This window comes from Myxine glutinosa, chromosome 3 (genome assembly GCF_964187855.1).
Source record: "Myxine glutinosa chromosome 3, kmMyxGlut1.1, whole genome shotgun sequence".
In the NCBI taxonomy this organism is placed as follows: Eukaryota; Metazoa; Chordata; class Myxini; order Myxiniformes; family Myxinidae; genus Myxine; species Myxine glutinosa.
The window spans coordinates 32,267,841-32,294,409 of record NC_136263.1 but is presented as its reverse complement, the minus strand read 5'-3'; the positions used below and the strand labels follow the sequence as shown (position 1 = coordinate 32,294,409).

At 46.4% G+C, this 26,569-nt stretch overlaps 1 protein-coding gene across 1 annotated transcript; it reads left to right on the top strand.

Annotated features, from left to right (window-relative positions):
* Positions 1 to 26,569, top strand: TMEM234 (transmembrane protein 234). Its single transcript, XM_078773848.1, has 5 exons — positions 1 to 87; positions 3,777 to 3,928; positions 4,582 to 4,648; positions 20,813 to 20,905; positions 25,337 to 26,569. Exons 1-5 carry the CDS (start codon positions 75 to 77, stop codon positions 25,417 to 25,419), a joined length of 408 nt encoding a protein of 135 aa, XP_078629974.1. The 5' UTR covers positions 1 to 74; the 3' UTR covers positions 25,420 to 26,569.

Sequence of the window (26,569 nt, the reverse complement as noted above, 5' to 3'; positions counted from 1 at the left end):
GATATATACACATTGAACAAGGAAATACGAAGTGCTTCATCCTTCATTCATCACAAGGGTTGTGACGTGGAGACATGCACAGTTGGGGTTCGTAACTCATATGGATATCATGTCATGAGCGGGTGAATGCGAGGCATGGCTGGGTCTAGTTCAGGAAGATGTCGGGTCCGAGTTTGGTTTGTAAGAAAGGTTAATTTTCACAATTCGCAGCGACACCGAACGACCATTTAATACTGTTGTTAATTTAATGTTAATGGCATCGTGTCGTTGAGAATTTTGAAAATGTAACCATCCTACAAACCAATGGTAAAAATCAACTAGGCTACAACACATACTAAGGTAGATACTAACACAACACAACACACAACACAACAGGTAGATACTAACACAACACATACTAAGGTAAGAAGAGTAATCGGTAGCGAGCATATACCTCCCCCTCATCCTACCCCACCCCTTCTCCTCCCACCCCACCCCTTCTCCTCCCTCCCCACTCTTTCCCCTCACTCCTCCCACCCCACCCCTTCTCCTCCCTCCCCACTCTTTCCCCTCACTCCTCCCACCCCACCCCTTCACCTCCCACCCCACCCCTTCACCTCCCACCCCACCCCTTCACCTCCCACCCCATCCCCTCCTCCACCCCCCTTCTCCTACCCCACCCCTTCGCCTCCCACCCTACTCCTTCCCCTCACTCCTCCCGCACCTTCCCCTCACTCCTCCCGCACCTTCCCCTCACTCCTCCCGCACCTTCCCCTGCCTCCTCCCACCTCATCCCCTCCCTCCTCCCACCGCATCCCCTCCCTCCTCCCACCTCATCCCCTCCCTCCTCCCACCTCATCCCCTCCCTCCTCCCACCTCATCCCCTCCTCCCTCCCCCATTCCACCCACTTCATCCCCTCCTCCCTCCCCCATTCCACCCACTTCATCCCCATTCCACCCCTTCCCCGCAATTATGTTTATAAGTTATGAATTGTGAGCAAATGGCTGTTTAAAACTCCTAGTAAGGTGCATCATGGTAAAAATGTGATCCTATGAGGCCTTGGGCCGATTAACCTTGAGAGCTGAGAGGAGGCGTCAGCCATTACCAAGCAGCTTGTAGAGCGCTCGCCAAATGGCTTAAGCACTCCAAGGAAACAGGTGATGAGGAACAGCTGGCTTGGTAAGTGATTAGCAATGTATACAGCGAAGATCAGATCAGGTATTCGATGACGAGCGCTTTATCGTAATTATTTTTGTTGCAGTCAATGAAGTTGCACTTAAGGCAATGTTTTCTTGAAACAATATAATTCTCCAAACTGACGAAAAAGTTAAGTTTAATGCTTGGGAAATTTGTAAATATGGAGAAGGAGGAATCGCTCGCTTGCTTAAAGTAAATATGCTTAATTATAAGGACCGATAATTTCTTTAAATTTTCAGATTTCACTCTAGATTGAGACAGTTATTTGGTCCACCAGCTCTGATGCTCAAATCTGAAGACAGATTTTGAATATATACAGTACCTTAATTAGTCTGTCAGAGTTCATCGTGGAAAACCGCCAAGGCTTTTTGAGTAGGTTGAGACAAAATGGCGAATTAAGACCCCTGTGAGGTGAACGTGGGCTGACCAAGTGTGAGCCTATTTTCAGTTTTAATTTAATGAGCCCATTTATTATCTTCAAAAGGAGTGTTTAACTTTACCCAAATGCCCTGTTTTCATTCATGCACTCACTTGGAGTTCCCTTAAAATGCAGGCAAGGTTTAGGTCCACTAGGTTTCATGGTCTTGGAGTTATGGAGGAGATACACACACACACACACACACACACACACACACACACACACACACACACACACACACACACACACACACACACACACACACACACACACACACACACACACACACACACACACACTTATTATAGATTTTTGCTTACAGACACAAGATTTCTGCTTTACTCCAGTCCTAACGCTCATTTTTACTCTGTCGGCCTTCATCCTCATGACCATCCATAATGCTGAAAAACTTCTCCACTTATTTTGTCTATATCCTTCATTACCTCAAACATCTCTATTAAATCTCCTAAAAGTCACCTGTCTAACTTGTCAGCAAAGCGACAGGTAGGCTCTGCTAGTATTCTACTAATATAGATAACTACTTGAGGACTAAACGAGCTTTGCTCACATGCGCCTGGTTTCATAACTCTCGCCCGGTAAGTGTCGGTACGGCGTCGTGTTTCAGCAATTTCCGAGGCTTGTTTCCCAGGTAGTGAGCCTGTTGATCAAATACGAACGCTGATGACTTGAAGTGCTCTTCACAAGCAACACCATATAGGGTGTTGGAAGTAGCTTATTTGCATAACAGAAGTGAAAATAGTCTGATTTCAAAACAAGATTATCTGGCTTATTATTATTCACCCTAAAAAATTTTTTTTGTGTGCTAATGGGTCAGGGATGTCGTCCTCTAAAACATATCTCTTCAAAAAATTTCATGATTGTGTCCCTTTAACCATACTGTCAAGTCCGTAGCCGATGAAGACCAGCCTTGGACAGATAGCCGAACGTTGCTTTAACTCCGAGGTGTATAACGAAACTTGGCGGGATTATCTTTGGCGCGTGCGGGAAAGACTTGAAGCCTTATCTGATCGGACGGCCGCCATGGGGTTTAATGACTCAAACCCACAAACAAGTAAACGGACACGACAAGGAAGTAAAATGCAACAAAAAAAGAATTTATTGAAAATAATGCAAGGATAACAAAACGAAAGGTAAAGTAAAACTAATTCCTATGTTGAGGTGCCTCCAGTCAGACTCGGATACAAACAAGGGTAAAACGGAAGTTTGCCGTTTTAATTTTCTTTAAATAAATAATGTTTCTGCCGGCCGGCGCTTAACTCTGGTCTCGACCAGCACTTGGTGTGGTCACCTCAAACCACCGTGCGGGAAACGCACAAGATGGCATGGAGTCGATCCCCACGACGCCACTAACGTGAGCTAACTCGTGCAGGCGGTCCTCTTTCGCTCTCCTCTCCGTCGAAAGTGCCATGAGCTCCCCAAACCGTTGCCTTATTGCTCCTTACAATGGGGGTTGTCCACAAAAACTCCCCGACAGCTGCGATGTTTCTCTCAGGCACACACGGCACGAAGCGCAGCTTTCACAAAGCCAGTTCGAGAGAGAGAGCCAAAAATGCTCCCGCTTGCCATGCAGCCCAGGAGACAGAGACAGAGACAGAGGCACAGGCACAGGCAGAGGGACAGAGAAGGGGGGTGGGGGGGTGCATCATCCTTTGTCCCTTGCTCTCGTCACTTCCCGACCAATCCTGACATCCCATTACATCATCCCATGGCTCCTGAACCAGTCACGAAGCTCGGGACATGGTTTCTCCACTATGAGTCATCAAGGCGGTGTCTAGCTGCCGTTCGGGAATGTTCGGATGACGTCGGCGGTCGTGGGGCGGGTTTTACTTGCCCGATGGAATGTGCGGGTACTGTTGGCAATGTCAGTTTAATGGACATTGTTGTAACAATGGGGCCAATTGCTTGGCTGGCCGAGTTTTGATGAAATAAAACAGAAGGTAAAAATCACAGGGGCAATTACACACTGGGAATTATTCTTAAGCCCTACCTAATTAGCATAGCTCCACCCCTCTTATGGAGACACATACACGATCTTATGCTCTGCAGATTCCCTACTTATGTACATTGAGGTGGGTTTCTTCTTCGCTTCACACTGTCCATGTTAATTTCTATTAATCTGCAAACGCTGATTTCTGCTCTTCGCTTACACCCTCATACCAGGTGAAATCACCTCACTGGTTGTTGTTGCTTTATTGTGGGGTTTAAGCAACCCATTTCTCCGGCGAGGAGCAAAAGGCATTGAGACAGTGAAGAGTGCTGGCTTGGTACGGCAAACCTTGGCTGAGCTTCGCTTCATTTTCTTCAATGCTCGGGTAAGGCTTCCATTAACATTGACTGAATGTGTCGATCGAGCGTTTGAGGTGAACTGTCCAGAAGTGTTTCAAAAAAGTTTTGTTTCAATATTATATGCTCCGTTTACCTTTTTCTTCTTCTTCTCCTGTTTTTTTTTCTCCATCTCAGTATTTCCATCACTCAGCTGTTGATACACGTTAAAAATCAGTGTTTATTATTGGTGCATGTACGAGGCATTTGCTAAAGTCTCGTATCGGGCAAAGTTGACATCAACGCAAAACTTCCCTTATTGTCACACTCGATTTTTGTCCGTCTCTCTTTCTGGTCCCTTGTGTGTCTTTGTATCTTGAGAACAGAACCTTCTCGGGCCACCGAGCTTGAGACCCCTAATAGGATCCCCAATGGGAGTGTCATGGGTGGTGGGCAGGGTGCTGGTGGTGCGATTTTGAAGGGTGTTAGGGATCACATACTTGTTCCTGAAGTAACTATAGCAATAACTTTCTCAGTTGCTGCCATATATAACAAGCACTGATTGATTCTGAATGTGATTTTTATACAAACTTACCATTGTGTTGTGTGCTAATTCATTTATACTTGTTCTGTCTATGTCTGCTTCTCTATATGTCTGACAACGAAGGTTTAATTTCTGACTATTTCTGGCTTCTCTTTTTAGTACATGATCCCATTCCTGATCAACCAACTGGGCTCCCTGCTTTACTACGTAACTCTTGCCTCTGCAGGTTTGCTCGTCTTTAATTTTTATTCTTTGGTGTTTTATCCGTAATTTTAGTAAGTTTAGCGTTACTGAAGCAATCTTCTACAGTCATAACCAAAAATATTGGCACACTTGCACTTTTTTCAAAATAACTCACAATTTTCACGAAAAATAAGTTGAAATTGACAAAAGTATTTTGTCTCCACAATTCTTTATTTCACTGTTAATATTACAGAACCTTTATTTTTGATTCAGAACTTAATATATCCTTTTAAATCAGAAAATAAAAAGAAATGGCATTGACAAAATTATTGACACCCGCGACTTAATATTTGGTAGCACAGACATTGGACAAAATAACTGCAGTCAAGTGCTTCCTGTAGCCATGAATGAGCTTCCTATATCTCTCTACTGGCAGATTAACCCACTCTTCTTATGCAAACTGCTCCAGTTCTCCCAGACTGCTGTTTTCAGATCTCCCCGCAGGTGTTCAATGGGATTTATATCTGGACTCATTGCTGGCCACTTCAGAACAGTCTAGCCTTTTGTCCTGAACCATTCCTGGATACTTTTTGAAGTGTGTTTGGGGTCATTGTCCTGCTGCAAGACCCATGACCTTCGAAGGAGACCCAGCTTTCTGACACTGGGTTGACCATTGCGCTCCAAAATGCCTTGATAGTCTCCTGATTTCATGATGCCATTCACACATTCAAGGCACCCATTGCCAGAGGCAGCACAGCAACATCAAAACATCACTGAACCTCCTCCATGTTTGACTGTAGGGAAGATGTTCTTTTGTTTGAAGGCTTCATTTTGTTTTCTGTAAACACAGAGATGATGTGCTTTACCAAAAAGCTCTAATTTGGTCTCAACTGTCCACAGGACATTCTCCCAGAAAGATTTTGGGTTGTTCAGGTGTGTTTTGGTTAAACTACAGGCGGGCTTTCTTGTGTCTCTCTCTCAGCAGTGGGGTCCTCCTGGGTCTCCTACCATAGAACCCCCTTTCTTTGAGTTGGCAACGGATGGTGCGAGTTGAAACTGTCATACCTTGTGTCTGAAGGTCAGCTTGAATCTGTATGGCAGTTGATGGAGGTGCTTTCTGCACCATTCGAACAATCCTTTGCTGCAATCTTCGATCAAGTTTTCTCTTGCGGCCACGTCCTGTGAGGTTGGCTACAGTGCCATGGGCCTTAAACTTTCTGATAACATTGCGTATGGTGGACACAAGAAATCAAGGTCTCTGGAGATGGACTTTTAGCCTTGAGATTGTCCATGCTTGTCTACAATCTTGTGTCTGACCTCCTCAGACAATTCTCTGCTTTTCTTTCTTTTCTTCATGCTCATTGTGGTACACATAGTGGCACAAAACAACAGAATGACTCCTTTTCTCCATCCCAACTGGTTGAATGAGTGATTTTTATATTGCAGGCACCTGCAACTCGCCACAGGCGAGTTCAATTCCAAAGTAAAGGAGAATTACCTTCTTGAAATCTAATTATTTCTATCAACTTCCAAAAGGTGCCAATAATATTGTCCCGGCCATTTTAAGATTCCTGTGTGGAATAAGCTAAGATTTAGTAATTTTTTCACCTTTTTTGTTTTGTTCCACTGCAATCCAAAGAGATACATTTGTGGATACCAAAAGATTCTTTAATTTCGACAATTTTCTGGGAGAAATGGTGCATTATTTGAAAAAAGTGCAAGGGTGCCAATTTATTTGGCCATGACTATACAAAAATAATCACACGTATACACTGCAATAAGATGACGTTGAGTTGCAGTTTAGCACTTGGAGGCCTTATTGATCACCACCGAATGCAGCTTTAATCGGCATCTTCTTCACCCCAATCCTCTCGCATCTGACGTTCGCTCATGCTACATCGATATATAGCATGGTTCTTGGAAGTATCATGAAGGCGATTTGGGTTCTACAGTGTTCAAGTATATACTTCAATTTAAGCAAAGCTTTAAAGATGTTTAAAGGCCGTGTAAAAAAAAATAAATTAATTCTGGGTTTTACCGCCATTTTACCCAGTGTCTATTGCATCACCCTATCTAACACGTTACATTAGTTCGTCGTGCCTGTTGTTTGTGTTCCTTAAGACATCCTTAATACTGTAAGTTTCCTGTTTGGAATGATTTTCAATTTTATTTGACCGTCAGGCAGGCGGAGTAAAAATATTATCTCACTGCACATGTGTTGTCAGGAGAAATTCAGAATCAAAGTACTGTAAAACGGGGAAACTTGTTCCGACTTGTGTTCAAAATATAACATTAGATTTAAATAAGTTGTTCCTGGATCATAAACTGATTAGACATGAACAGTCAGATAGTCAGACAGTCAGACATGAACCAATTGCTTAACCCTGCTTTTCCTTTCGCGTACTTGGGGTTACATACTTGGGGTTACGTTTCGCGTACTTGGGGTTACGTTCGCGTACTTGGGGTTTCGCGTACTTGGTCGCGTACTTGGGGTTCGCGTACTTCAGCGGCAAGCCTTTCTCCCAAACCCATCCCTCTCTGTACCCACCATACCCAGTCGTACCCTGCTGCTCCTGGACTCCGTGTCCTTTCCTCCTGACAAGGTGGAAAAGTTTCTGTCAACCCTCGACTCTGATTCTGCAACTGGACCCGACGGCATCAGCCCACGGGTCCTAAAATCCTGCTCTGCTGCTCTATCTCACCCTCTCTCTGTTCTCTTCACCCTCTCTTTTGCTCAAGGTCAACTGCCATCTGCTTGGAAATCAGCCAACATCACCGCTTTGCACAAAAAAGGTGCAAAAGCAGATCCTAGCAACTACAGACCAATCAGCCTTCTCCCAATTATCAGCAAAGTCATGGAATCCATCATTGCTTCTGATATGAAATCTTTCCTCTTCTCCAATGGCTTGATCTCTGATCATCAATTTGGTTTCAGACCAGGTCACTCTACTCTGGACATGCTGCTTCTGCTGTCTCAACAATGGATGGAGGTCCTCAATGCCAAACAGGAAATTAGAGCTGTCTCCCTCGACATATCACGTGCCTTCGACACGGTCTGGCACCCCGCTCTGCTCACCAAACTCTCCTCCTTTGGTATCCATGGAAATCTCCACGCATGGCTGGCGGACTTCCTCTCTAGTCGTCGTCAACGTGTGGCCCTGAATGGGTTTCTCTCATCTCCTCTTCCTGTTCAGGCTGGAGTTCCCCAAGGCAGTGTTCTGGGCCCCGTGCTTTTTCTGGTCTTCATCAATGATCTCTCTGACTCTCTCGAAAATCCTCTCTATCTCTTTGCTGATGACTCCACTCTCTGCCGCTCCATTCCTCTTCCCTCAGATCGGCAGTCTGCTGCCTCCTCACTCTCTGAAGACCTGGACAAAATCACAGACTGGTCAAACAAGTGGAACATGTCTTTCAATCCTGACAAATCTCACACTCTTACTATGTCTCTCCGAAAAGATCGACTGGACAACCCTCCCATCTACTTTCTCAACAATCCTCTCCAAGAAGTTCTGTCGCTCAAGATTTTGGGTCTCACTATCTGCCATGATCTTTCTTGGGAAAACCACATTTCAAAGCTGGCCTCCAAAGCCAGTCGCCGACTGGGCATCCTCCGTCGTGCGAAGTCCTTCCTCGGCACACCTGAGCTCCTCACCACATACAAGGCTTTCATCCGCAGCTCAATGGAATACTGTTCTCCCCTATGGGCCGGTGCTCCTACCTCACACCTAGCTTGGCTTCACGCTGTTGAAACCAAAGCTTTCAGAATTATTGGAATCTCCCGCGATGAAGCTATCTCTGAGGGCCTTTCACTCACTCACCGCAGGCAGGTAGGTGGTCTTTCTGTCTTCTACCGACTCCTCTCCGGCCTTGCACCCCCAGCTCTCTCTGTGCTCTGTCCCCCAAATATTCCTACAGGTCGCACAAGATCTGCCAGCAACCCTCTGATGGTTAAACTGCCGAAATCTCGGCTCTCCGCTCACCTTCACTCTTTCATTCCTCTTTTCTCCCGCCTCTGGAACAAACTCCCTCACTCCCTTCAATCCCACTCCTCCCTCCAGGTCTTTAAAACAGCTGTTCACCACCATCTCTTATCTTCCCCCATCCAAAACCTTGAACTTTTCTACCCCCGCTAATTCACCCCAGATCCACCTTGTTTGAAATTCCAACTTCTTTCCTGGAAGTCCTGGCAGTGTCCATATGTTTTATACCTCTCCCACTGCCCCCTTCCCACGCCCCCCCCAAAGCCCTCGCCCTCTCTCAGATCTCTCGATGTCTCCATGTCTCTCGGTCCCTGCTCTCAAATGTTGTGTTTGTGTCCTTCCCCCTCTCTCCCCATCTTGTCTACCGCTCCCTATGTTATATGTTTTATGTGTCGGTTTGTCTTTCTGTGTGATTAATGTTCGCTCTTTCACGAGCCTCGATATTGTATACAAAAAAAAACAAAAAAAATAAAAATAAAAAAATAAAATAAAAAAAAAAATAAAAAAAAAATAAAAAAAAAATCATGGTATGTGGTGCTTCCTTGCTTGATGCCTCGCATTTAATAGGATAGAGTATGGACATTCAACAATGGAAAAGTAAGGGTAACCACGCAGTATAACGCTCACCAATAAACTGTAAAAGAGTATGATACATCAACATTAAAAAAAAAAAAAAAAAAAAATAGTCCTGTGGCTGGCTCAGTTAACACCGAGAGTACGCCACGGATGGCTAATCAAGCTTAACGAGGCGTTTCCAATTCAATGGCGGATCATACATGAGCAGGGGGGTTTGGGAGAAAATGCCGCGGCGTACCTGATGGTCCGACGATGTCTTCACCCTGAAAATTAATAAATCAACCAAAACGGATGTAAAATGTACAAAAATAAATATTTATTAAACGGTACCCGATAACAAAGAAACGCGACGGAGGAACTAAAACCGAGGTTGGGATCCCACTCACAGACTTCAAATACAAGACAAAGGAATAGTTAATAAAATAAACGTTTCGTTGAGTTCGTGTGTGATGCCTCTTCGCTCGATCAGTAGTCTGCAGTTGTCAGGGATGGTCAGGCTCCGTGCGCAGTCGTCCGACGCGGCTCCGGTGTCGGCGCAAAACAGGCCTCAATGGACCCTTGTCCATCATGCTTCAGCGGCAAGCCTTTCTCGCACGCGAATACCAGGGAGGAGAATCGACGGCGCTCCAACGTCCGTCGTCAAGCAGGCAATTTTCGGATCGCAAGGGAAGAGGTCCAAACAGGAACGAAAGGCCAACAGGGAAGAGGTCCAAGCAGGAACGAAGCCAAAATGAGAAGAGCCAACGCAAACGGACAGTCCATAGCAAGAGGGCCAAGGGAAGAGAGGAAAATGCCGGTAAGCGAGAGGTTTTACTGCTCGGCGTCTGACGTCAGCTCTCTTCCTCTGCCAATCAGTGCCTCCTTTCCTTGTGACCTTTCGCGCCTTTTCACATCACCGGCGCTTCTCCTCCAACCAGTACGTAGCTTCTTACCCGTCTTTTCGCGCTCTCCTCACTGATTGGCCGAGCGCCATTGGTATCACGGCATCGTGTGGCACGTCCTTCATCTTCCCTACCCTCCAATCAGCGGCCTGCCTCCAACTCGCCCTCCCCCCGTCAATCAAGAGTCCTTCTGGGCATGGCTCTCCGCCTGCCTGGTCGATGTCTACTTGCCATGGCGCCATAGTGTGTGACCGCTTCCTGTCTGCTCTTCCGGTCAGTTTTATCGTCTTGTGGCGGAGGGGGATTTAATTAGAGTGTGCACGAATGGATATATCTACAGTATAAGAGTGTGTTGCCATACGGGGCACCGGGATAATCACAGAGGGGACAACATACAATGGAATTAGCATAATCCCTACGCTAGTTAACGCCCCCTCGTGGCGGGGACACCGACCCAACTTATCCGACATCCGGCTAACAGAACTTATTACATCTAGATTCCCTATCACGACAGACGAAGCACCTACCTATGCAGATCTACCTAAATCTATATATGCCCCTACTCAACGGACATAACAATATATATGTTACATATGTTAAAATGGTTACTGGCAATTCATCAGATCCAGAAATGGTGTCATGAACACAATTTATTTATTTCACATAATATGTGACCCTCACTCCTCTCCACCTGACACCCTCCTCTCTCCACCCTCACGCCTCTCCAGTCCCACTCCTCCTCACACCCCTCTCCAATACCTCCTCACACTCCTCTCCAATCCCTCACACCCCTCTCCAATCCCTCACACACCCCTCCAATCGTGCCTCATTCTCCTCTCCAATCGCTCCTCACTCTCCTCTCCAATCGCTCCTCACTCCCCTCTCCAATTGCTCCTCACTCCCCTCTCCAATTGCTCCTCACTCTCCTCTGCAATTGCTCCTCACTCTCCAACTCCTTGCTCCTCTCTCTCCAACCCCTTGCTCCTCGCTCTCCAACCGCTCGCTCCTCGCTCCTCGCTCTCCAACCCCTCACTCCTCGCTCTCCAACCCCTCGCTCCTCGCTCTCCAACCCCTCGCTCCTCGCTCTCCAACCCCTAGCTCCTCGCTCTCCAACCCCTAGCTCCTCGCTCTCCAACCCCTCGCTCCTCGCTCTCCAACCCCTCGCTCCTTGCTCTCCAACCCCTCGCTCCTCGCTCCCCAACCCCTCGCTCCTCGCTCTCCAACCCCTAGCTCCTCGCTCTCCAACCCCTCGCTCCTCGCTCTCCAACTCCTCGCTACTCGCTCTCCAACCCCTCGCTCCTCGCTCTCCAACCCCTCGCTCCTCGCTCTCCAACCCCTCGCTCCTCGCTCTCCAACCCCTCGCTCCTCGCTCTCCAACCCCTAGCTCCTCGCTCTCCAACCCCTAGCTCCTCGCTCTCCAACCCCTCGCTCCTCGCTCTCCAACCCCTCGCTCCTCGCTCTCCAACCCCTAGCTCCTCGCTCTCCAACCCCTCGCTCCTCGCTCTCCAACCCCTCGCTCCTCGCTCTCCAACCCCTCGCTCCTCGCTCTCCAACCCCTCGCTCCTTGCTCTCCAACCCCTCGCTCCTCACTCTCCAACCCCTCGCCGCTCACTCTCCAACCCCTCGCTCCTCACCCGTCTCTTTCATTTTGGAAATGGAAGTTTCCACACAACGCATGAATTGTCACGATCCTCAAGAGGAAGTGTCTCGTAATCATCCGACTGTTATTTTAGGCGGTGTATTTTCGTGTATCATCGTGGCGCGATTTTTAAAAATATATCTCGGCAATTTCCTGTGTGTGCGTGAATATTCTCAATTATTTCTGACACCGAGTCTAAAACCATCGATAAAAATTAAATCAGATGGTGAATTCGAGATAAAATTGTGAGGGTGACTCAATGAATGGGCTTTATTTTACAGGCCTTTGAGAAATCATTTCGTTCCATAAACGGAAACTTTCATGGGATTCTCTTCCCGTTTTTTTTCAACCGAGTCTAAAACTATGTTAGCGACTGTTAAAAAGGAAATGATGTATCGAATTAGAGTTTAAATAAACCTGTGTGAGAGAGAAAGACAGCACGGGCCGAACTAAACAGGCCTCAAAGCTATTTGAGTTAATAAAATGGTGGATATTTGTTTACATGAAGGCTCTCCAAGAATGGGTGGAGCTACTCTGTAAACGGATTAAGCCACACCCCCAGTCAGACAGACAGACAGACAGAATCACCTTCGCCTATTATAATATAGACTAGTCGGGTCACCCGTGGGAATCCCACGGGCATGGATGTGTGTGACATTTCGACATATTGAGTTCGATGCTGCAGCTGCACATTCAGTTTCACAAAATGGTTACTGGCAATTTATCAGATGCACAAATGATGTCATCTACACAATGTATTTACTTCTGATAACATGTGAATGCACACACACACACACACACACACACACACACACACACACACACACACACACACACACACACACCTGTCTTTGTCTTTCCCTCGCGGTCCCCATGTGCTGTCTTTGTCTTTCCCTCGCGGTCCCCATGTGCTGTCTTTGTCTTTCCCTCGCGGTCCCCATGTGCTGGCTTTGTCTTTCCCTCGCGGTCCCCATGTGCTGTCTTTGTCTTTCCCTCGCGGTCCCCATGTGCTGTCTTTGTCTTTCCCTTGCGGTCCCCATGTGCTGTGTTTGTCTTTCCCTCGCGGTCCCCATGTGCTGTCTTTGTCTTTCCCTCGTGGTCCCCCTGTACTGTCTTTCCCTCGTGGTCCCCATGTGCTGTCTTTGTCTTTCCCTCGTGGTCCCCCTGTACTGTCTTTCCCTCGCGGTCCCCATGTGCTGTCTTTGTCTTTCCCTCGCGGTCCCCATGTGCTGTCTTTGTCTTTCCCTCATGGTCCCCATGTGCTGTCTTTGTCTTTCCCTCGCGGTCCCCATGTGCTGTCTTTGTCTTTCCCTCGCGGTCCCCATGTGCTGTCTTTGTCTTTCCCTCGTGGTCCCCATGTGCTGTCTTTGTCTTTCCCTCGCGGTCCCCATGTGCTGTCTTTGTCTTTCCCTCGCGGTCCCCATGTGCTGTCTTTGTCTTTCCCTCGCGGTCCCCATGTGCTGTCTTTGTCTTTCCCTCGCGGTCCCCATGTGCTGTCTTTGTCTTTCCCTCGCGGTCCCCCTGTGCTGTCTTTGTCTTTCCCTCGCGGTCCCCATGTGCTGTCTTTGTCTTTCCCTCGCGGTCCCCATGTGCTGTCTTTGTCTTTCCCTCGCGGTCCCCATGTGCTGGCTTTGTCTTTCCCTCGCGGTCCCCATGTGCTGTCTTTGTCTTTCCCTCGCGGTCCCCATGTGCTGTCTTTGTCTTTCCCTCGCGGTCCCCATGTGCTGTCTTTGTCTTTCCCTCGCGGTCCCCATGTGCTGTCTTTGTCTTTCCCTCGCGGTCCCCATGTGCTGTCTTTGTCTTTCCCTCGCGGTCCCCATGTGCTGTCTTTGTCTTTCCCTCGCGGTCCCCATGTGCTGTCTTTGTCTTTCCCTCGCGGTCCCCATGTGCTGTCTTTGTCTTTCCCTCGCGGTCCCCATGTGCTGTCTTTGTCTTTCCCTCGCGGTCCCCATGTGCTGTCTTTGTCTTTCCCTCGTGGTCCCCCTGTACTGTCTTTGTCTTTCCCTCGCGGTTGTCAGCTTTCACGAGACTCGATTGTCGATTCAGTATAGAAAAAAAATAATAATAATAATACACACACACACACACACACACACACACACACACACACACACACACACACACACACACACACACACACACACACACACACACACACACACACACCTCTACAACCCCTCGCTCTTCTCCAACCCCTCGCTCCTCTCCAACCCCTCGCTCCTCTCCAACCCCTCGCTCCTCACCAACCCCTCGCTCCTCTCCAACCCCTCGCTCCTCTCCAACCCCTCGCTCCTTTCCAACCCCTAGCTCCTCTCCAACTCCTCGCGCCTCTCCAACTCCTCGCGCCTCTCCAACTCCTCGCTCCTCTCCAACCCCTAGCTCCTCTCCAACCCCTAGCTCCTCTCCAACCCCTAGCTCCTCACCAATTCCTCGCTCCTCTCCAACCCCTCGCTCCTCTCCAACCCCTAGCTCCTCTCCAACCCCTCACTCCTCTCCAACCCCTAGCTCCTCTCCAACCCCTCGCACCTCTCCAACCCCTCGCTCCTCTCCAACCCCTCGCTCCTCTCCAACCCCTCGCTCCTCTCCAACCCCTCGCTCCTCTCCAACCCCTCGCTCCTCTCCAACCCCTCGCTGGAATGAATGCCAGTTTAAACAGGATTACCTTTACTTCCGTATAATAATGATTAATGATGAATGAAATAATAACGAAGAAATATGTCGGCAATTTCCCGTCTGTGGCGATACGTGAACGAAGCTATGCCCCTCTCTCCACATTATTTTGACGACGTATAAATTAAATATTTAATTCTGACGATTGTCATCAAATGGAAAAGTCCGCCACGAATTTTTTATATATCTCGCCATTTTCCCGTCTGTTATTTGCCGTATATTTCCGTATATTCCGTATATTGCGTACATATTGCGTATATTGCGTATTGCGCGATACATCGTATATTCCGTAAAATAAAGCCCATTCATTGAGTCACCCTCATGATTTTATCTCGAATTCACCATCTGATTTAATTTTTATTGATGGTTTTAGACTCGGTGTCAGAAATAATTGAAAACATTCACGCACACACGGGAAATTGCCGAGATATATATTTTTTAAATCGCGGCACGGTCGGCCATACACCGCCTGTTATTTCAGGCGGTGTATGGCCGACCGTGCCGTGATTTAAAAAATATATATCTCGGCAATTTCCCGTGTGTGCGTGAATGTTTTCAATTATTTCTGACACCGAGTCTAAAACCATCGATAAAAATTAAATCAGATGGTGAATTCGAGATAAAATCATGAGGGTGACTCAATGAATGGGCTTTATTTTACAGGCCTTTGAGAAATCATTTCGTTCAATAAACGGAAACTTTCATGGGATTCTCTTTCCGTTTTTTTTCAACCGAGTCTAAAACTATGTCAGCGACTGTTAAAAATGAAATGATATATCGAATTAGAGTTGAAATAAACCTGTGTGAGAGAGAAAGACAGCATGGGCCTAACTAAACAGGCCTCAAAGCTATTCGAGTTAATAAAATGGTGGATATTTGTTTACATGAAGCCTCTCCAAGAATGGGTGGAGCTACTCTGCAAACGGAGTAAGCCACACCCCCGGACAGACAGACAGACAGACAGACAGAATCACCTTCGCCTATTATAATATAGATATATAGATATCTATATAATAATAGCGTAAGGACTCGACTTTGTTATCCCTTTTACGCCGCACCCAGTGACCCGATGCCCACGGCACTAATGGATTTACGATCTACGAACCGCGCTCTTTGTTTATCACGTACAGACATACTCGAAAAATCTGAATTAGCCGACGTTGGGGCCCAAAAGCATCCGATTAACTGCCGATACGACTCCATCTTACGACGCCATCGTATTGGCGTCTGCTGGGCGAAGGCGAAGCAAGCCGTCCGCTGATTGGACAGGCGAAGGCGAAGCAAGCCGTCCGCTGATTGGACAGGCGAATGCGAAAGCAAGCCGTCCACTGAGTGGACAATCCAGAGCATGCATTTGTGCCGGTGTCGGCGATCGTTGTTCATATACGCACTCTTCATTCTCATCTTTCTTACTAAGGTGAATTCTAAGGTGAATTTGGAGATCTCGCGAGATCTTGGAGACGGCGGCAGGGATTTTCGAAGCTCCACACGGTCTCCACGTTTTTCGAAGTTAAGTCTGTTCACAATTGTATTTTGTCGAAACTGTATTTATATTTCGGTGTGTGAAGTTATTGTGTGCAACTTTGGTTGTTTCTCGGTGTTTATCTTTCATAAATTGATCGTCTGTTTGCCGTGTCGCGAGCAAGGCCTTGTACAGTGTGCACTGTACAACCTTGAGGCTTTGTTTTTCTCTCAGTGGTCCGTCGTTTGTGATCCAATAACTTTCGTTCTCTGTATTCCCAGGCTTTTCACCCATAGCCTCCTACTTCCTTGTGTAAATCTCAACTCAAAAAAAAAAAAAAAAAAAAAAAAAAAACATTTCTTTCTCTGTTCTCATTCGTTTATTCATTCTTATTCGTGCGTTCGTTCTTCGACCACGTGTTTCTCCCCCATTTCCATTTCCCCAGATAGTTTTCACTCATTAACCTTCAATGTTTACACTTTCCCCTCAAGTTATGTATTCCGTCATATTTTATAACACCTTTTTCTTCTTCTTCTTTAAAAGGCTGCTTTCGACTTGCTCACCAAATCAATTCATCCCAAAAAAAAAATCCATCTCCTATAGTGCCTTTTTTCTACATTCCCTAAACTCTCCTGCACTCCATCCTCCATCCAGCGTCCTTAAACGTATTTTTAACTCGAAGGTCACAAGAAACTCATTTTGCAATAAATGTTCGTTTCCCATAAATCGTACACTTTCAAAAATCCAATCTCACCCCTCCCCTCCAAATCTTCCCCATAACCCCTCCCCTCCAAATCTTCCCCATCACCCCTCCCCTCCAAATCTTCCCCATCACCCATCCCTTTCAAATCTCCCCCCTTGCCCCCTCCCTCCTAAACTACCCCCTCACCCCTCCCCGCCAAGACGCCCCCTCGCCCCTCCCCTCCTAGACTCCTGCCTCACCCCTCCCCTCCAAATCTCCCCCATATCCCATCCCTTTCAAATCCCTCCCCTTGTCCCTTCCCTCCCAAACTCCCCCCTCACCCCTCCCCTTCAAATCTCCCCACCCTCATTGCTTCTCAATTTCCCCCCTCTCACTCCCCCTCCTCAAAGCATCCTCCCCGCTTCTTCCCCCTTCAAACTCTCACCTCCATCTCCCCCAACCTTCTGCCTCGCTCTTCCCCCTCCTCAAATAACACCTCATTGTGGCTCACCCAATCACCATCAAACCTTTTGTCCGCCCCATCCTTCCCTTTCTCCGAGCTATTCTGAAATCTCTGACACACCTTCAACAGCTCTCCCTACCTCTTCCACCTCTTCCACATCTTACCCTACCCCTCCTCCCCCCTGTTCTGTATCTGATGCTCCCCCTTCCTCTTCATTAACGGTATGGACCTCAAACATCCGGGGCCTTCGTTCAAACTTAACTGATCTCTCCATACAGGTTGCTTCTGTCAAACCAGACGTGATCTGCTTAACAGAAACTTTCCTCCTTTATGATGTCTCTGATTCCATAGTATCTCTCCCGGGCTACTCCCTCCTCCGGTATGATAGACCTGAGCCTCGTCCTGGAGGCGGGGTTGCTATCTTTATCAAAAACTCTCTTCCTCACTCGCCCTGCACTGCACTCTCTCCACCTCACCCCCAGGAATACCTCTGGCTACGGCTTCCCCTTCGCTCCCACCTCTTGTTCATATGTGTGTTGTACCGTCCACCAAACAGTGATGACTCCATCTACATCTCGCTGTCTGATGATATGGACCAACTTCTATCTACTCATCCCAACTCTCTCTTCCTCATATGTGGTGATTTCAACTGTCATCATGCCAGTTGGCTGGGTGTGGGTACCTCTCTCACCAGCCATGGCTCCTCAGCAAAGGACTTCTGCGACTCACTGGGACTGACACAATCTGTCAATTTCCCGACCCGGATCTCAGTCAACGGAACATCTTCTCTTCTGGACTTGGTTATGACTAACTTCCCTGAAAATGTCTGCTGCTCTTCTTCTGCTCCGATCGGATCATCTGATCATGTCCTTGTTAAAGTGGACATCTCTCTGACCATCCTCAGGGAGCCTGCTCAGCGTCGACGAGTCTGGCATTTCACTCAGGCCAACTGGCACGGTCTTCAAGCAGCCATCAATCATCTGGACTGGTCTCCCATCTCTACCACCTCTGACATCAACTCATCCTGGGAATTCTTCCAAAGTAAATTGCTCTCTCTCATGCACAGATTTATCCCATCTCGTCTTCAGTTGTCATACCCTTCCTCCCGTCCATGGTACACGGAATCTTGTGGTGAGGCTGTTGCCCAGAAACAACTTGCCTTCGTCTCCTGGAAAGCAAATCCAACGGAAGGAAATCTCATTTCCTTTCACAAAGCCCGAAACAAGTGTGTGTCCACCCTCAGGAGAGCCAGGAAAGAATATCTCTCCGTTCTCAAGACCGAACTCTCTTATCTGTCTCCCTCTTCCAAATCCTGGTGGCGTCTGGTCAAATCCGTTTCTGGTGTTTGTTCCCCCTCCATCCCCTCCCTTACCTCAAACGGCTACACAGCTGACTCCGCACGTGAAAAAGCTGAATGCCTCAACTCTGTGTTTGCCTCTAAATCTTGTGTCCCAAACCCATCCCTCTCTGTACCCACCATACCCAGTCGTACCCTGCTGCTCCTGGACTCCGTGTCCTTTCCTCCTGACAAGGTGGAAAAGTTTCTGTCAACCCTCGACTCTGATTCTGCAACTGGACCCGACGGCATCAGCCCACGGGTCCTAAAATCCTGCTCTGCTGCTCTATCTCACCCTCTCTCTGTTCTCTTCACCCTCTCTTTTGCTCAAGGTCAACTGCCATCTGCTTGGAAATCAGCCAACATCACCGCTTTGCACAAAAAAGGTGCAAAAACAGATCCTAGCAACTACAGACCAATCAGCCTTCTCCCAATTATCAGCAAAGTCATGGAATCCATCATTGCTTCTGATATGAAATCTTTCCTCTTCTCCAATGGCTTGATCTCTGATCATCAATTTGGTTTCAGACCAGGTCACTCTACTCTGGACATGCTGCTTCTGCTGTCTCAACAATGGATGGAGGTCCTCAATGCCAAACAGGAAATTAGAGCTGTCTCCCTCGACATATCACGTGCCTTCGACACGGTCTGGCACCCCGCTCTGCTCACCAAACTCTCCTCCTTTGGTATCCATGGAAATCTCCACGCATGGCTGGCGGACTTCCTCTCTAGTCGTCGTCAACGTGTGGCCCTGAATGGGTTTCTCTCATCTCCTCTTCCTGTTCAGGCTGGAGTTCCCCAAGGCAGTGTTCTGGGCCCCGTGCTTTTTCTGGTCTTCATCAATGATCTCTCTGACTCTCTCGAAAATCCTCTCTATCTCTTTGCTGATGACTCCACTCTCTGCCGCTCCATTCCTCTTCCCTCAGATCGGCAGTCTGCTGCCTCCTCACTCTCTGAAGACCTGGACAAAATCACAGACTGGTCAAACAAGTGGAACATGTCTTTCAATCCTGACAAATCTCACACTCTTACTATGTCTCTCCGAAAAGATCGACTGGACAACCCTCCCATCTACTTTCTCAACAATCCTCTCCAAGAAGTTCTGTCGCTCAAGATTTTGGGTCTCACTATCTGCCATGATCTTTCTTGGGAAAACCACATTTCCAAGCTGGCCTCCAAAGCCAGTCGCCGACTGGGCATCCTCCGTCGTGCGAAGTCCTTCTTCGGCACACCTGAGCTCCTCACCACATACAAGGCTTTCATCCGCAGCTCAATGGAATACTGTTCTCCCCTATGGGCCGGTGCTCCTGCCTCACACCTAGCTCAGCTTCACGCTGTTGAAACCAAAGCTTTCAGAATTATTGGAATCTCCCGCGATGAAGCTATCTCTGAGGGCCTTTCACTCACTCACCGCAGGCAGGTAGGTGGTCTTTCTGTCTTCTACCGACTCCTCTCCGGCCTTGCACCCCCAGCTCTCTCTGTGCTCTGTCCCCCAAATATTCCTACAGGTCGCACAAGATCTGCCAGCAACCCTCTGATGGTTAAACTGCCGAAATCTCGGCTCTCCGCTCACCTTCACTCTTTCATTCCTCTTTTCTCCCGCCTCTGGAACAAACTACCTCACTCCCTTCAATCCCACTCCTCCCTCCAGGTCTTTAAAACAGCTGTTCACCACCATCTCTTATCTTCCCCCATCCAAAACCTTGATCTTTTCTACCCCCACTAATTCACCCCAGATCCACCTTGTTTGAAATTCCAACTTCTTTCCTGTAAGTCCTGGCAGGGTCCATATGTTTTATACCTCTCCCACTGCCCCCTTCCCACGCCCCCCCCCCCCCAAAGCCCTCGCCCTCTCTCAGATCTCTCGATGTCTCCATGTCTCTCGGTCCCTGCTCTCAAATGTTGTGTTTGTGTCCTTCCCCCTCTCTCCCCATCTTGTCTACCGCTCCCTATGTTATATGTTTTATGTGTCGGTTTGTCTTTCTGTGTGATTAATGTTCGCTCTTTCACGAGCCTCGAACTTGTATACAAAAAAAAAAAAAAAAAAAAAAAAAAAAAAAAAAAAAAAAAAACTCTAACTCGGACAAGCAAATCCCCTATGCCATCCATAATGGTACACTCTATCCATACACCACATCCTCCCTTCCGTGGATGTTCCACGGGTTTCGGCTAGTATATATATATTGGTATACTGTGATCTGAGCTATGCCAGGTAACCACAGTTGTTACTTTTGTGAATTTTGTGAACAATAAATATGGATATTGTGAATGGATAAAGTCATGCCCTTACTCGTCGACTCGCATTGTAAATATGGAATCCTCCATTCCCAATTCAACAATTCGTAATTGCCACCTGACAGGGTAACGTGTTAATTGTGATCTTTCTGCTCTTTAATTATCATGCCAACAGATTTATTGCACAATTATAATAAGTTGTGTTGTACGCTGTGTATACTTTTGCTGAGCATATTGTGTGTGTTTTTTTTTAAATAGCCTCCTCATTTGTGTATCCACACAGATCTATCCTTGGCTGTCATTCTTACAAACTCGTTGACCTTTATTTTTACAATAATCTCTGGAGCAATGCTCGGAGAAAGACTCGGTGGAAAACGTAAGTGGAATGCAATTTTTGAAAATGAATTCTTTAATGAAATGACAAAAAATGAAAAAGTGCATTCAATTTTTATCGGTAAATATTCTGTTCGATAATGTAGTTGTGCAGAGGCCTCTACAAGGGTGCCCTGACATCCAAGAACAGCATACCCATTGCCACTATAGCCCAACACAACTGGTGCACTGTGTTTGCACCACCAGGTGGTTTTGTTGCTGAATAGCACAACCACCACAATGCTTTGGACAATTCACCAAATATTAATCACTCGCTCCACAACGATGCTTCCTGCCCACAACACATGACACGCATCACACAAAATGCGCATCCATGATACTTCACCACATACTCGCTCCTCTCCCAGCTACCTTTGCACAAAGGAGTTTGGAAAAGCAAATCGGATCATGACAAATATAAAGCAGGGCAGAGCAGACCGTCGATAATGGCGGTAGGGGAAGGCGGGGCAAGTTGAGCATAGGGGTAAGTTGAGCCACCACCTCCCAGCCAGTTATGAATGAGTCAGACTTTGTGGTGGCGCCATCTATAGATGCCCCATTGCATAACTCCAAATTCTGCCATATTGTTTTCTAAATTGAAACAGAAACCAGTGTTGCAGAGGGAAAAATCCAATTTTCAGCCATAAAAGTAAAAAGGTGTAAAACAGGTAAGTTCACGTTTCTTCCATATGCAGCATAGATATAATATGGATATCAGATGACAATTGTTAGTCCAGGTATGTGTCTCCATTCTTGTCATAGACTTTAATACGATGGATGCATAGAATATGTGTGTATGTGGAGACATCTCAGAAAGTTCAGACTGGGGTAAGTTGAGCCAGACCCTACGGGGCAAGTTGAGCCTGGCGCCACTTGCCCCGTAGGGTCTGGCTCAACTTGCCAACTCATGTTGGTGGAGATAATAATAATTAGCATTTATAATGCGCTTTTCCCTGGTGTTGGGCTAGCGGCTAGGGTGCCGGCTTAGGATCCTAGGTTCCTGGGTTCGAATCCCGGTCGATTGCTGAATTAACGCCAGGGGGGGTTGACTCAGCCTGTCATCCTTCCGAGGTCGGCTAATTGAGTACCAGTTCACTGGTAATTCCCTGTTTGTCGTTAAAGGCGGCAAAAAGGGTTGGCGTCAGGAAGGGCATCCGGCCGTAAAACATTGCTTCAAAAAGGGGACCGAAAAACAACAACAACCACGGTTCCCGAAAAAGGCCAACCCCCGGGGAAAAATGGCCTCTAAAGGTGGTTATTTAATGCGCTTTTCCCCAAAGCCTCAAAGCGCTTACAGAATACCATATTATTACCCCGGTCATTGGATACATTGCGAGCCTGCACCACACTGGGTGTACCATCTCCACTCCCCGGGGAGCATTCCTTGCCGTGCTGCCATTTCAAGTGCTCCGAGCAAAGCTCGGGCAAATGTGCTGGCAAATCAAGATTTGTGCATTACATTGCTCGGGTTGATGTACTGAATGGAGAGGAATTTCAGTTTGAAGGTGTCTTCCTGCAGAAGGTTGCTGGAAAAGTTGGATCTGACAACCCAGTGTTTGTTCCAAACCCAAAGGATGAAGCAGGATTTGAACTGGAAGACATCGTGCGTAAGCTGCCACAGCCTAAGTGCGTTGGCAGTTCTGCCCGTTGTTCTGGACAGCTTGTGTTCAATTGTGACTTGTCAGTTTGGCAGCTTAATTGACTTGATTTCTGACATGTTTTACTTTTAGTTGCAGATCCAAATGATGAAGCTGGCATTGATGAGCAAGATATTGTGCCTTAATTGCCACAGTCTGACTGTTGGCCTTTCTGGGTGTATTTGGGACACTTTTGTTTTATTGTGACTTAAAACTGTGGCAGCTGTTTTCAACTCAATCCAGCTGCCACATTGAATTATAACCATGAACACAAGGCACATGTAAATATTTCGTTCAGTGTTGTAACAAGTGCATTAAATATTTTTCAGGCAGACCAATTTTTGTACTTCAGTTATCTTTATTTGGGGCAATGATCAACTATTTGGGATACTTTTTGTTTAATTGTGACTTGAAACTGTGACAGGTGGATTGAGTTGACTTTTCTTACCACAGTTGACAATCTTGTTTTTCTATGAGAGTGACTCAATTTGTTCGTAACTGATTACTATAACCATGAACACAAGGTAATCATTTCGTTCAGTGTTGTAGAACTTTACAACAGTAAATATTTTTCTGGCAAAACAATGGTTTTCTACTTTAGTTATCTTTATTTGGGGCAATGATCAACTTACCCCTATGTGGTACAACTTACCCCAGAGGTTGGATCAACTTACCCCTCAGGCGGGGCAAGTTGAGCCATTTGGCCTACGTTTTTTCAAAGGTCACAGTGACTTTCCGTGTGGGGATAGAAAGTAAGAACTAGCTACAAAATGTTTCCCAAGGATTAAATTAGAAGGCAAGATACTCATTTGTGCAAGATCATCAGTAAGTTCAGTCCTAACATTCCAAGAACAAAAACTGGCTCAACTTGCCCCGCCTTCCCCTATACTTTTAAAGTCTGAAAATCCTTTTTTCACCTTTCTCCAACATGTGGCTGGAAGCACATAAAAGGCCATATAGTGGTGGGGTAGTTCTTTCAGCCTGAGGTAGCCCATGTGGAATGTAATGGATGAAGCTTCACTTTATTGAAAATACATCAGCTTTATCTTGTTGGGGGAGTAGAACTTAGCACCAACTTTAGATGGAAGAACCCCTTTATGTATCAGTCTTGGATAATCCCAACTGCCACAACTGTGTGTGTGTGTGTGTGTGTGTGTGTGTGTGTGTGTGTGTGTGTGTGTGTGTGTGTGTGTGTGTGTGTGTGTGTGTGTGTGTGTGTGTGTGTGTGTGTGTGTGTGTGTGTGTGTGTGTGTGCACAAAAGTTCAGTGAATGGATGTAGGTAAGTCTGAATCTCACCAAAAATGTCTGAATTAGTGAATAATCTTGCTCATGAGACTCAAAGTTTGCAGTACAGTACAGTGCATTCAGAAAGTATTCAGACCCCTTCACTTTTTTCACATTTTGTTATGTTGCAGTCTTATGCTGAAATCGTTGAAATTCATTTTTCCCCTCATCAATCTACACTCAATACCCCATAATGACAAAGAGAAAACAGGATTTTAGAAAGTTTTGCAAATTTATTAAAAAGAAAAAACTGAAATATCACATTGACATAAGTATTCAGACCCTTTGCTATAACACTTGAAATTTAGCTCAGGTGCCTCGCATTTCTCTTGATCATCTTTGAGATGTTTCTACACCTTGATTGGAGTCCACCTGTGGTAAATTCAATTGATTGGACATGATTTGGAAAGGCACACACCTGTCTATATAAGGTCTCACAGCTGACAATGCATATCAGAGCAAAAACCAAGCCATGAGGTCGAAGGAACTGCCTGCAGAGCTCAGAGACAGGATTGTGTCGAGGCACGGATCTGGGGAAGCCCACAAAAAAAGGGCAGCCTCTCCTCGGTGAAAGACATGAAAACCCGCTTGGAGTTTGCAAAAAAGCACTCTACTGTGAGAAACAAGATTCTGTGGTCTGATGAAACCAAGATTGAACTGTTTGGCTTCCGTCTGCACTCTGCCATAAAGCCCAGATCGGTGGAGTGTTGCAGTGATGGTTGTCCTTCTGGAAGTTTCTCCCATCTCCACACAGGATCTCTGGAGCTCAGCCAGAGTGACCATCGGGTTCTTCGTCACATCTCTTACCAAGGCCCTTCTCCCCCGATTGCTCAGTTTGGCCGGGCGGCCAGCTCTAGGAAGAGTCCTGGTTGTTCCAAACTTCTTCCATATAAGAATTATGGAGGCCACTGTGCTCTTGGGAACCTTCTATGCAGCAGAGTTTTTTTTTTTTTTTGTAGGCTTCCCCAGATCTGTGCCTCGACACAATCCTGTCTCTGAGCTCTGCAGGCAGTTTCTTCGACCTCATGGCTTGGTTTTTGCTCTGATATGCATTGTCAGCTGTGAGACCTTATATAGACAGGTGTGTGCCTTTCCAAATCATGTCCAATCAATTGAATTTACCACAGGTGGACTCCAATCAAGGTGTAGAAACATCTCAAAGATGATCAAGACAAATGGAAGGCACCTGAGCTAAATTTCAAGTGTCATAGCAAAGGGTATGAATACTTATGTCAATGTGATATTTCAGTTTTTTCTTTTTAATAAATTTGCAAAACTTTCTAAAATCCCATTTTCTCTTTGTCATTATGGGGTATTGAGTGTAGATTGATGAGGGAAAAAATGAATTTCAACGATTTCAGCATAAGGCTGCAACATAACAAAATGTGAAAAAAGTGAAGGGGTCTGAATACTTTCTCTGAATGCACTGTATATTACATTTATTAAATGTCATTCAAAAGTTTTTCTCTTTTTGCATTTTTTTCCTCTGTTTCCATTGAATGCTGTGTTTCAGAAGCTGTGCTGGGAGTCTTTCTGACTATGTGTGGTTTGATTCTCTGCATCACGAGTAACATTCGGTGTCAAAAAGGAACTTGATGTCATTAAGTTTCTTTTTGTCAAAAAGGAATATTGTTCTGAAGTTGTCTACATGGGATACGTCCATGATTCTCTGCTTTCGCATTGATGTTAAAAAATTCTTTCACCACATTGTTCAAGGCAGTAGGGATTGTGGAGACTGCTTACACAGGTAACCTGGATGAGTACTAATATCACATTGTAAATGTAAGCAGTGTTGCTAAAAGGAGGAGGTTTTCATGGAGCTAACTCGTTTGTATGGATGGGCCAAAGTTGGCTAAAGTTTGCGTTAGGATCATGTTTACAAACCCGAACAGATTTTTAACTGTTTAAAAATTGCTTGCATCATGTTTTGTTTTGTGGGACGTCATTATTTTGAAAAAAATGTTTGCCGTCAAGCTTGTTTCGAAATCGAAGGCCATTTGAAATATTTGTAAGCCTTTTACGTTTTGAATTTGATGTTTGTGCTTTATTTAAAATATGTGTGAACCACTTGATCTTCATTTTCATCTTCTTCTTCTCCTTCTCTCTCTCTCTCTCTCTCTCTCTCTCTCTCTCTCTCTCTCTCTCTCTCTCTCTCTCTCTCTCTTTATAAGGGGTAAGGTAAATGTTAGAACTTTATTTGGGGTTCACTTCATCTAGTACACACACACTTCACTGGCTCCCCATCTCCCAGAGAATCCAGTACAAAATCCTCCTCTTGACCTACAAAGCCCTCCATAACCTGGCCCCATCCTACCTGGCTGACCTCCTCTCCAGACACACTCCCACCCGCAACCTCCGCTCTGCTGGTACCAACCTCCTGACCCCCCCCCATCCGGACCAAATTCAGATCCTGGGGGGACAGGGCCTTCTCCATCGCTGCTCCCACCCTCTGGAACTCACTACCTCACAACATCAGAGACTCCTCCTCACTCACCACATTCAAAACATCACTCAAGACCCACCTGTTCAGCACTGCATTCAACATTCAACCCACAGCATTTAACCCCTGACTATCACTTCTCCTTCTCCCTCCTTTTGCTTTAAATATTTCCTTATTGATTCTTGTCTTTTTGCAATTGTTGTTTTCATGTTTTGTTATGCATTATGTTTTGCACTCTGTCAAAGCGCCTTTGGGCTTCATGAAAAGCGCTATACAAAATAAATGAATTATTATTATTATAGTAAA

Excerpts from the sequence above, each read along its gene's own strand:
- TMEM234 (XM_078773848.1), top strand. Across the intron at positions 4,649-20,812 it reads CGTAACTCTTGCCTCTGCAG|ATCTATCCTTGGCTGTCATT; the intron begins GTTTGCTCGTCT and ends GTATCCACACAG. Across the intron at positions 20,906-25,336 it reads AGAAAGACTCGGTGGAAAAC|AAGCTGTGCTGGGAGTCTTT; the intron begins GTAAGTGGAATG and ends GCTGTGTTTCAG.